We start from the raw sequence: 12,589 nt of genomic DNA on the forward strand, positions 1-12,589 counted from the left end.
ATAAAACAAGCCAGGAGTGTGACTGCTGTCATGCGCTGGAGGCATGCTGTCATAGTGACCTGGGATGGGCTGTGGGGTGAAGCTGGGGTTGGATGACGAGGGAGGGGAAGGATTTCCTGGAGAGGAAAATTGCCTGGCCAGCCCTTTGGAAAAATGTAAGCATGCTCTACTGAAGGGCACTTGTGCTTTTTCCTGCCAGAAGCTCGCAGCACCACAGAGCTGGGTGTTGAGAAGAGGTATCAGCTGCAGCCTGTTGTGCAGCCGAGCAAAGGAAGCCGCCCTGTGGCATGCTTTTGGGGGCTGGTCTTGCAGGTGCTCTGGTGAGTAGGCGAGTGGATGAGGAAGGTTTAAATCAGCCTGCAAACAGAAGGTGAAATAACAGGAAAAAGGGAAATGACTGAGGAATTCCTCTAATTTATTCCAGTAGCATCAGTCTCTAGTGGACCCGAGATGCATCATTTTAGCAGGAAGCGTAGAGAGGAGAGGAGACGCTTGGTCTGCAGAAGGAGGCAGATCAGAAGTCAAGAAAACATAGGTGACTGAGAAGGCAGAGGCCAACCTTGCATTATGTTGTTGGCACAGTGTGTGGTCAATATAAACATGTGAAATCAGACCAGGTGTTGGTTGATCCAATGCAATGGACATCACTGAAGTTTAGTCCCCTCCCGTGAGTTTGAATTTTACTCATGGGCAGGTGAGAAGAGTAAGATGATGGAGTTTAAGGGGACCTCCAAAATGAGAGAATCATTGGATATCCCAAGGTGAGTGTTTGTCCATTCCATGTGACTGATATTTATTCAGGTATGTATTTACGGTTTCCTTCAGGCTTATGTTAACAAAGTAGGGACTAATTTCTGGCTGAATCCTTCTGTAAGTAGGGTGGGCCAAAATGTCCATGGCTCTTTTCAGCATGTAGCATGCTTGCTAAGTATGTTTGACTTCCACAGTTGTGGCAACACCAGCATTGACAACTTCGTAGGCATACCTTTTAGTATAGCTTGGATAGCCTCTTGGGGTACTTCCTGGCTCCATCATGAAGTTTTAACATACAGATGTGATATCGCTCCTCTCCAGCCTCATTTCATTGCTGTATCATGACAGTATGTACTTTATTGGTAAGAGTGTGGAGAATCATGGCAAGAGGACAGGGCTTCATTTGATTTTAAGTTTACCCAGTTTCTGTGCTGGGAGAAGAAAATAAGATGGTAACTCATTCCTTATATCTGGGAAGCATGGTACGTAAGTACATCCCAATTCAGGGCCTATTTTAAGTCTTTTGCTACAGTTGTGCGTTTGGTACATGGCTGTGCAGTTGCCTTCTCCCCTTTTTTCTCCCTTGTGCCCTCAAACAGATCCTAGATGGACAATTCTATTCACAGCAACTGTTAGAAGAACTCGGTCTGTAGTTTTCTGTACGCTTCTAGTGGTATAAACCAGCAATGCCACTGTATAAAGTGATTCTGCTTTCTTCCTGGCTCCCTTCCCGCTGCCTTCATACTTGCGCCCAGACGCGTGTTTGTACTGCGTTGGGAAACTAGTCTGGGTTAGAACTAACCCAGAGGACAGAGATCTGAGGGTAGTGGTAATCGACATCACTTTGAGATCTAATTGTGAAAGGCAGAAGAAAGCCGGTGTTGTGTGGACCATTTTGTGGGAAGGAGAGGGTTAGTCTGAGCAGGAGAGTGTCTAGAGAAAGCAGCCATTTACTGCACTAATGTTCAATTAAAAGCATGATCCAGCACCAATGAAGGCAATGGAGATTATACTACCAAGTGGCATAAGGAGCAGGAGCAGGCTCATAGCAATTTATTTCCAATCTAACAAGAGCCATGAAGTCATTAATTATTTCTTCAGAAGGCTTTGGTAGGTGTTCTCGAGAGCGCTGTGCCGTCTCTGCTGTGCCATATGTGCACAAAAAGATTAATTCCCAGGTTAGCAAGATAGGAATTATGATGAGGCAGAAGTCTGAGTCAGACACAGTGGGGAGAGGCAAATGCCGCAGGCTGAAGAGGTGCTTGGACTCCTGTTGAATTTTGAAAAGAGCTAGAATGAGGGAGATTTTTTGTTCTTTTAATGAGAGAAGAACAGAGGGTTTGAAAAACGTGAATTTCAGAATCAAAGCAATTGCAAATTATGGCTCCATTCTCTAGCTACAGCTTTCCCGAGGTTCTGCAGTACTTTGCAAGTATTTAATTATGCTCACCTCAGTGCCCTTGTAAGCACTGCAGAAAATAAACAAAAGTAAACTGTGCTGCAAGACTTGCAACCCAGCTGTAACTCTGATGCCTTTACTAGCACCTCTGGAGCTATTTTCTTCATTATAAGAGTAGGAAACTGAGGCTAATAGAAGGTGATAAATTAAATAGAGAGCAGGTCCCAGGACCCGAGTCCTGAAGACTCTGCTCTGACAGCCTCATAATCTGCTGTTCTGAACCTCAGAAAGCGGCACAGTCTGAACGCCGGCCTTCTTGCTGCATGCAGCATTACAGTATGCATTCCCCCGGTGCCAGCCCTGGGGCTTTCATGCACACCCTGTAAATGAATATCCTCGTGGTCCTCATGTCTGTCTCTCGGTTACACAGAGAGTAGATGTACTATGCAGAGGAAATCACCCACGGTGATTCCAGTGGGGTTCTGCAGGCTCGGATTTAGACTGTTCTTTTCATTAACTCGGATCTCTAATGACATATTTGTAAAATTTTGGTGGTGTCGTGTCCCGTCCCCCCCCCAGTTTTCATGGGGTGTTCCTCTGCTTTAGTGTGTTACAGAAAAAAGGTACCTGGTCAAGGCACTGATTTAGAGCAAGCAAGCTATGAAAATCTTTGCCTCGATTCCCTCATTTTTAAAATTTACATTGGATGAGCATATCATAAATCACAGCAAAAGCAACAACTTACCCTGTTCTGCACCACCACCCCACCCCACCCCAAGCAGCTCCTTTTGAAAGGCTGGCATTTAGTGCAACGATTAAGTATGAAATCTCTAAGTGTAACATTAAGCATCAGAAGCGAGTAATTACTTCCCAACTTGGTTTTGTATGTTGTGCATACAACATTGCTTCTCCCACCTTTCCCCCTTTATATTTTTCTCCTCTTTTCCTTTGCCTGTCCAAATAGGCCTGTGTTCTCTTTGATGTTTGTGAAGCATGTTGCACACAGTGGGTGCTACCAGAAGCAACATAGGAATGATGGTAACTATGGTTTGGAAGCTTTGCTGTGCAAAATCCAGGAGAGGGTGCTGGGGCAGGAAGCAGTTATGACAGCCTCTAGCAGAGGGCAGGGTGACAGAGAGACAGGCTTTGCTGGTCCCTGAAGTGTCACCAAAGACAGGCAGTTTGCAGCTTTCTGTAATGGCAGGGGAGCATTTCGCTCGGCTTGTCACAAAACAGCGAAGAAAGCCTAGACAGGACAACTGAGGTTAATGTGGAAAGAGCTGTTAAATGTTAGCTTTAGCAGCCAGACGTCTTTGCTAAAATAGAAAACAAAAGTTATTTCATTAAATCCTCTGAACACCAAGTACTCTGTGAAAGTTTAAATGCCAGGTGGTGTATTAAGTAAATAAAGTAGTCGTGCTGTAGGCATTGTTTCTCACAGCAGCCGGCTATAACCAGCACATAGTACAAGTGACCATGTGAATCTCTGCCATGTGATGTAGTGCTGTGCCTGGCTAACGTGCTGTTACAGGGCTGGGAAGTCAAAGGAGACTTTTCTTTCAGCAGTTATCAGTATGTTGATAAGCGCCAACTGTTGCACGTGGCTTATTTGCATGGATTGGCTTAAACTCAATAGTCATCTGGTTTGGATAAGAAAAAGAAACTCGGGGTCTGCAGAGATGTCATGTGTCTTCCAGCACAGTCTGAATGAAGAGGAGTGATTGATTTCCATTTTAGTGACTGGTTAGATTGGTATCATAGCACAGCACAGTTAGCTTTTGTTATAAGCCAGCAGTTACCCCCAGAGGCAGCGGCTGCAGAATGTCACACCCCGTTATCAGCAGCCCTGGTGTGCACACAGCAGGAGCCGTTTGGAAGGTGGCACTCTTACACTCCTCCTGCTCTGCCACAGTGGCAGGACTGGAAAGTCAGCCCGGTGATTCAGAAAGTGAAAAGCTGGTATTCGCAATCTTCTTGACCCCATGCTTTGTGGGTGATGAGGTCATGGGATGCACAAGAAGGTAAAGCATTCTTTGCTCATGTGTGCTTCTCATAGAGATGCATGCCCAAACCCCCTCCTTCTGCTTCTTGTGGTTCTACAGGATGTTTGCCCATCATGCTGTTACCTGCTCAGGATCACCGCAGATACTTCACTCCTGTCATTGGCACATGTGCTGGCAAGGTACACGTTGCCTGTGTTTCTGACAGTGCGTGCTGGCCACAGCCGTACGGCATCTGGTAAAGTCTTGGTGCTGAGTCTCTCAGTATAATTGCCATGCTAGGCTAATTGCTTGCGTCTGGCTGAGGTACTTGTTCAGTAGCTACCTCAGCCATTACCAGGACCTCTTTATTTAACACCTGTCAGGCTGTCCAACACCAGTGAAATGTGCATTTGGCTGTCTCAAAAAAACCCCAACCAAAAAGCACCATTTTTTGCCATCAAGCTCCTGGGCGATCTCTGCTTCTCTGCTATGAATTATCTACCCATGGTATTCTCTCCAGTATTTGCAAGACAAAGGAGAAGGGGTGGCAGAAAAGTGGGAGTTAGAAGCCAGGCTGGAACCTTCCTGCCAATGAGAACTAGAAAAATCCCATTGGGAGAGATGTCCTGCACCAGGATTTCTGGTCTCTGCTTGCTGTGCTTGCATCCCATATACATGTCGCTTTAAAAGCAAGACATTCATAATTGTATACGTCTCTGGATCCTATATACTCCTTCCGGCAGCTTGCCTATAGCCCTAAGAGCTCAAGTTCAGAGCCCATGACAGCCACCTCTCTCCTGACAATTAAGTCCCCTGGTCAGCTCATGTACTGTGATAGAAATTTGTCTGCTGAATAAAGGGAAAATGCAAGTCTGTTGAAAACAGGCAATGCAAAACCAAAAGTGATGAAACTTGTAGCTGTAGAGGATAACTACTAAGAACCAAGTGTGAAAACGCAGGGCCACTGTGGAGGTTTCAGTCTCAGAAAGGTGCTAAGCTTGGGAGAGGGTAGAAACCAGCTGCAAGGGTGCTTACGCAGTGGGACCAGGGGAGCTCCGCAGGGTCGCTCCCCCGTGGCTGGGAGCCTGCCCCTGACCAGCCTGAGAGTGCATGGGCGATGACTGCTTTGATCGTGTATCCAGAACCTCGCAGGGCACTCTGAAAGGGCCAAACAACACAAACCCAAACCCTCCCAAGGCCTCAAAGCCCCCTTTAGCTGAGATCGCAGGGGTAGCCTGCTTGCTGTTCCCAGATGGTGGGTACTTGAAAAGATGCTCTAAGGAAATATTATTTCAGTTATGTTGGGTAAGCCACGCTGACATAATGTGTCAAGTCTTTCCAGATTTGTCAAGGACATTTCACAGATGTAAGGTAACCACTGCAGGGTTCTGAGCAAGGCTGAAGATCCTCTGTCTAATCAGCAGTGCAGGAGAGATCTGCAGTAAACCCTGTAAAGGATACAGCTCTGGGAAAGCATTTTTCCTGATCAGCCTTTCCTCATAAAGGGACCTTGAGCTCTTCAGAAACCAGCACAATTCTCAGCTTTACTCATTGAACTCTGCAGGTCCTGATTTCTCAGTTTTACAAGGAAAAGGTGTTACATTGCAGATTCCACATATATGAGTGTTGTTTAGGCATGTAAATAGACCACAGGCGGAGTAGAACAAGCTGAATTCTGGAAACTGATGTGGCTTTGTCTTTGGTTTTACAAAGTGAAACAGCTTCGAAAGCAGAAGTTGGAGCTGTCTCGTTCAGGTATTTCTGTGGCTGAGACCACTAAAGGAGTGGTTTCCTTTACAATGTTTGAACTAACATAAAGAAATTACATTTTTACTGCAAAAATATACATTTCCCTGTGAAACTTTTCAGAAAGCATATGGTATTTTAATTAAATCTAATTAAATTTAATTAAAGAGTGTATTTCCCCCTTCTTTTGATTAATAAAATCTGAAAGATGGTTTTGGAAACAAGTAAGCTTCCAATTGAATTGTGTACCAGCTACGTGAGAAACCGTGGAGCTGTTTCAGTACAATTGAAACAATTGTGCTTGCTAATGCAGCTGGGACAGAGGCTGCTCAGCCAGGCCCAGGAAGCTTAGATGAAGGACTGGAAGGCCTGGCCCTTATCTGAGCGATACACCGTTGATCGCAGATACAGGCTGTACGATTCGACAGCAGAAGCTCTAGTTCTTTTACGATGGGAGGCATCCTGAATTGATGTGTAAGTGAAAATGCTAGATAGGGCAGGAAATTTTCTGGGAAGTATCTATTAGCTTTTTTGGTACAGTAACTCTTACGATTACTTTTCAGGCTTAATTATATTATTATTTTTAACTAACAGGTATTTTACAACATTTAGTGTCCGTATCACCAGTACTATTTGAATGGAAAGAGCCAGTAGCCATTTACCTGCTTATGGGTTCATAGTTTTACTGCCATTAAGTGGCATTAAACTTCATTTCACATAATTGTCATCGATTTGCTTATGTGTCAAAATTAACATAGTATTGTGTCTGAAGAGTGAATCAGCTTAATGAACAGCCGGCTCAACTCAGATTCGCTTGTGCTGCTAACTACTTAAAATTCAGCAACCACAGCCTGCCGCCTTCTCTGTTTCACTGCCAGCTGAAGAATGGAAATGAAAGGACCGTGTTGTCCTGGGAAGGAGTCAGACAAAAAGTGTCACATGGAGCCACTGCAAATGGAAAATCCTTTTGGTTTTTTTCTGAGAAGTTTCAGTCTAAATGGTAAATTAATATATCATCGTATATAAACTTGGAAAGCTATTTAACAACGGCTTTACATGTTAGCAATTACCTGCTTGATCAGGTACAGGATGAGAGAATACTGAAGTGTGATTCCTAGGAAGAGGTAAACTGCAAAAGTGTTTTATTTTTCATGGCCAGTAACTCTCACCAGTTTTAGCAACTTCACCTTAAGCCCACAAATAAAAAAAGTTTTTAAAAAAAAAGTAAAGCTTGAGAGCAGGCTGCTGGCTAGATCCTTTGGCCCTCAACAGGGGAGTGTGACTCCCCTGTCACAAACCACCCAAAGCCACCTTCTGCGTAGGAGCATTAGCGCATCCCTGAACTCCATCACAGCGTCATTTGTGGGCAGGTGGCTCCTAAGGTTCAGGGGGGCAGGAGCTGTTTTTCTTTCTGGAAAAGGGTTGACATAAAAGGGAGGCTTTGGCAGGAATCACTGGGCTGTGAGCATCCTTCCTCCCAGAAACTGCCAGATGCATCCTGCCAGGTCAGGCGTGAAATGTAGGTGGCAGAACTAATCGTGGGTGTCACCCGGGGAATGTAGGAAATGTAGGAGGGCAGCCACCCTTCTTCCCTTGGGAGTACGCAAATGAGAGCATAGTGCTTCATCCTTTCCTGTTATGGATCAGTAGAGGGCTGGCTTGGATCAGAACGCCCAGGTCAGCGGGTGGAGAACTTAATGCTGTGCAAAATAAGGGGTTTATTTACAAGAAATAATTGCAAATACCTAGAGAAACAAGCGGAGGCAGCAGCATTGGTTTTGCATGTTTGTCACCAACCGAGTACCAGCCAGCGTTGCATGCGAGCTTAGGCAGAGCTGCGGGCTCCGCTGTTACAGCAGGGCTTTCCCGGGGCTCCTGCGTCCACCCTGTGATGTGCAGCCCAGGACAGAATGCTGGGCCATCACCACGTGCCACCAGAGCCAGCAGTGCCACGGGGGAAGGCAACTGGAGGTAGCCCCCTTTTGCTCAGAATTAAGACTAGTGCTGTTTAGTTCTGCTGGGATCTCACATACATATTCTGAGTAAAGTTACACTATAATATGAAAGTTGTTTCTTTACATTCATGCAGTTTTGCACCATGTATTCACATAGTCTTATGAATATTCTTAGCTTATGCATCTTCTATTATGCAAATGCTAGGGCTTATGATTCATCAATATGGAGACCACAAAGCTATCCTCTCTTTTCATTCGTTTTGTCCCCAGAAAGGAAATGTCAGGATGATTCATAAAAAGCAAAACTCCTGGACTGTTTTAAAACTGGATAGAGGCAGCATTCAATAGAAAATATAGGACAAAACCTTGCATTAGCCAGTGACACAGTAAATGATCTGCTAGACTTTTTTCTCTCTTACATTTTTATCTAAAATTCTCGTTTTATGTTATGGAAAAAGGAAGAGCTATTCAGTTTCTTAACATGAATATACGACACTTCATTATGCATTTCATTGTCTGATGAAAGAAACATTAGCATGAGATAATTACTTGCCGTATCAGTTCATCTCCTTACTAGAACCAGTAGTTTGCAGCCAATCTCAAAGATTGTTTCTTCTCCAAAATCCTATGTATATACTGAATTTTTTCAGCTTCATTATAGAAGATTCTAGAATTGTTGGAAAGTTTGCTTAATTATTTTATGCCTACCTTCTCCAAAATGAACTGTTTTCAGCCATGGGACACAGCTGTGTCTTGTCTCTCCAATGGACTTCTTTTGTAGTAGAACAGGGCAGCATATACATATAACTATGTATTTATACCAGTGGTGCCTGTTTAGACGGCAGTCCAATAGGATTAAAGTTATTATAAAGTTCTGTTACTCCTGAACTGATTTTGGTCTGGGGATATATTGCAGATTTTCATTCTTTTATGTGGCAGGCTTTTATAAAATCCTTTGTAGCGTTTAGGATGTTGAGCTCTATCGCAGCAGCCAAAAGTCTTTTGTTTTAATATTCATGAAAATATTTAACATTTCCTATGGGATTATTCCTTCAGTCTCAGTATTGTACAAATGTAAATAACATAGATACCACAATAATGGTATGAAGTAGGCTTTTAAATACGGAGGATTGAAAAGATTAATTACATAATTTAATCAAATGCCCTGAAAAATAATTATAATTTCCCCTCCACCTCTGTGCGGCAACTGAGTCACAGAAAAATTGAATCTCAGACGTATTAGGGTGTGCCTCAGGGTAAGTACTTTATGTTTTAAGTGCCTAGTTGAAACAAACAGTTCTAAGACTCAGAGTGCTCCCAGTAAAGTTGCTGGAGTCACAGATGCTCTTAATCCATAAAAAAAGCACACTGAGTGTGCGAGACTGGCATCCAAAAGCAGATTCACCACCAGTGAATGTTCTTATAAAATGGAAACCATGCTGTCTGTCCTGGCCGTGCTGGTACACATCTATACTGAGGTGGCAATAGTTTTCATAGGATGTAAGAGATGTTACTTCCTTGGTCTCCTTTGATCCACACCTTCCTGTGTCCTGTAGATGTCCTCTGCACTTGGCAGGCCAGCCTTGCTAGGACAGTGAATATGTGGTTTCCTTAAGTCTCGTAATCGTTCTTTTGGCAGAGCTTGCTGATACTGGAAATGGTTTTGCAGACTTGCTGAATACATTAGTGCACACTGAACGCATCCCAGCAGCAAGACTTTAAGATCTAATGGCATTTCTCTCCCTTTTAGTGGTTTTACATTTGCATCAATTACAGCTACCATCTACCTCAAACCCCAGCCTGAGTGCTCAGGAAACATTTGTACATCCATAAAAACACAGAAGACGAGCATCTTCCCCACAACTGTTTATCTCAATTTCTCTGTAAGCAAAAATTGAACAGGCAAGTTAGGTGTCCTTTTAATCCTTTAGGATGTGTAACACTCTCCAGTCCCACCTCAATCAGGAGAAGCTGAGGACATTCACAATACCAGGGTTGTTCTTCTTGCCTCACCCCGTAGCATGTCACATTAAACAACATTTATATCTGCCTACAACACCCAGTCTCCACTGGACCTGTGGCTATTGCTGCTTGACTGGCAGAGCTGCAGGTCTCCTTATGAGATGAAATGGAAGTTACGGAAGGCAGCTGCAATTTTGGAAAAGGACTGAAGAGAGGGACTGAGTAGGGGGTCCTTTTTGATTCCTTTGATTGATTTTTCAACCCTTTGATTCCAGGATTTTCTCTGACAGAAATAAATACATTACATTGCACCACTAAAGCCACTACAAATAAAACACATTAGAGGCTAATTATTTTGCAGGTTTCTTGATGAGTGATTCTGTTCTTTTAAAGTTAAATCTATTCATATGTAAAAGCCATAAAGAAAGTAATTTTCAATTAAGAATGATAGCTAAAGAACAGTTACCTAAATTCCTTGTGAATTCCTTTAGTCATAAGATATCACAACTCTTCTCTGGGTATTTCAGGAGTAATAGTTTTTTCAAGTAATAGATCCCTCCCTGAGTTGTTGGATTTCTAGCCTTCTGAGTCTAGCATCTTAGTGACTAGTGAGTTTTATTCTTAGTTTCCATCAATACAAAGTTTTCTTTGAAAATGCTGCCTGTGAGGTAAAACGTGACACTGAGAGGTAATGAGTATAAAGCGAGTTGTACTAACGCACTTTGTCCTGGGTTGAAAGGAAGGACCAGTAGAGGCTGCGGGCACCACCAATGCCAAGCTTTTGAAAGGGAAAAAAAACTTTGGTGCAAAAAACTCTGTGGAGCCTTGAAAGATGAGAAGAAAGATGAGAAACTGAGAAAATGAGCTAGACTTAACATAAAGATGTATTACCATGTTTTCAAACACTTGTTTGAATGGCTTGGAGTTTTATGCTTATTTAATGCTATCTTATCTGCTCCCTTTCATTGGACTTTAGTCCCGTCTGGACTAACTGATCATCTGCACAAATCTCTGGAAGTACAAGAAGTGAACCAAATTCAGAGATCATATAGCCCACTTAACTTAAAAATATGTTGCTCTGTTCAGCCTCATAGTTTTTTATCCATTTAAGTCTGTCCTGATTTATGCTGGCATAAGCGAGTCATCCTTTGTTTGCTGACGTACATATAGATATAACAAGAAACACAGATGTTGTAACTTGAATTTTATAATTGATTGTGGCTGTCTGCTAGTTCTTAAACGGATAACAAATATAGCTTAAATGATCTGTTTGATCACAATTCACAACTGCCCTAAGAACGTAACCAAAAATACAGCTGGGGTTGATGCACGTGTCAAATAACAACAGGATGCTCACAGGAGAAATGATCTGCTGCTGATACTGATTTTCAGCAAAATATATGAGTAATCTTTCTCCTCAAAGGCCACTGAAAACAATTCTAATTTGTATAAAGGCATTGCCAAGAGCCTTATAGAAAGCAAACCGAGGCTCATGGGAAATATGCCCTGTTCCTTTTTGCCTCTGCTCCTAATTTTATTCTAGCTGCTGGCTGTTAAATAATGAAGAAGAAGAAAAAGCAACTATTAAAACTCGAGCTGTTTGCCATGAGCTGGAGGTAATCCTGAGACTCACAGGATTAAAATTATAACAATAAAGTAATGCCAGTGTCGAGGATCATTTTAGAAATCAGCAATCAGGCAGGAGGTTAATACAACATGAACCTCCAGTGCTCTCGCCTTGCCACTGTGCCTCCCTGTAAATGGATCAGACAGTTCGCCCAGTTGAATGACTACAAGAGTTTTACCTGCAAGGCGGAGCAATTCCCTTTCATAAACGAGGAGGTGAGGTACCTGCTCTTAGTCTGGGGAAAGGTGATGAAAAAATACATGTTCACTGTAAAGCTGAGATTTCTGTCTGCTTTTCTTCTGAACTGATCTCTGGTAATTATTCTTGTTTACAGCCTCTGGCCTCTCCTCTTCTCCATCCACCCCAACACAAGTGACCAAGCAGCCCACGTTTCCTCTTGAATCCTATAAGCATGAGCCCGAGAGACTAGAAACACGGATTCATTGTTCTTCACCTCCGGACACAGGGCAGAGATTTTCTTTGCCTCCATCTCAAAGTGCAGCCAAGCCTCCTATCATGACACCAGCTCCCTGTGCTACCTCAAAACCAGTAAGTAAAGCATGTGTCCAGTTTTCCACTGGGAAATGTACAGGGTTGTATGTTAACTGTTTCTAGTATTGCAACCAATGGGCTAGAACCATACTGTCCATAATGTGGACACAGTGTGAGACAATGTCGTCGACTCTTTACTTCAGCCTTGTCTCAGCTTGCCCGATGTTCAGCTGATAAGGCACTAGGAACCCAAAGATGGCAGCTCCTCTTCTGGTTTACCCAAATAGCAACTCATTTTTGCATGCTTCTCAAGTGAGTTTTGATATGGCTACAGATCCCAACATACACTGCTGAGATGCCGCTTTAGAGAAGGATAATATTTTATGTAGGATTGTCTTTTCTCTCCCTTAGGGAGAGCTGATGAGAGAGCTAGCAGACAAGGAGAGCATATTGAAAAGAAATTCAGAGCGTGAGCTGCAGGAGTCTTGAGTGCCTGCTGCCTCTGGAGTCTGAGATGACTGGGACAGCTGGTGACTAACGGCACTAGTTGCTATCACACCTCCTGCCCCAGCTCTGAGCGTAGAGGAAGAAGGGCAGCACTACCGGGGTATTCATCCAGCCCTCCACATAGTAGAGTTGTCTTTGTAAGAGTGGTTTCTTCAGCTCCTGGGAA

At 43.4% G+C, this 12,589-nt stretch overlaps 1 protein-coding gene across 6 annotated transcripts in view; it reads left to right on the forward strand.

Annotated features, from left to right (window-relative positions):
• Positions 1 to 12,589, forward strand: part of PRKAG2 (protein kinase AMP-activated non-catalytic subunit gamma 2) — a 223,515-nt gene that overhangs the window by 139,611 nt on the left and 71,315 nt on the right. For all 6 annotated transcript variants that reach the window (XM_055803360.1, XM_055803362.1, XM_055803364.1 and 3 more), the window contains one exon: positions 11,759 to 11,973. In XM_055803360.1, the coding sequence (XP_055659335.1) occupies positions 11,759 to 11,973 (215 nt within the window). The remainder of the gene's footprint in view (positions 1 to 11,758; positions 11,974 to 12,589) is intronic.

The sequence above is a fragment of the Falco peregrinus genome, chromosome 5, assembly GCF_023634155.1.
Source record: "Falco peregrinus isolate bFalPer1 chromosome 5, bFalPer1.pri, whole genome shotgun sequence".
Taxonomy (NCBI): Eukaryota; Metazoa; Chordata; class Aves; order Falconiformes; family Falconidae; genus Falco; species Falco peregrinus.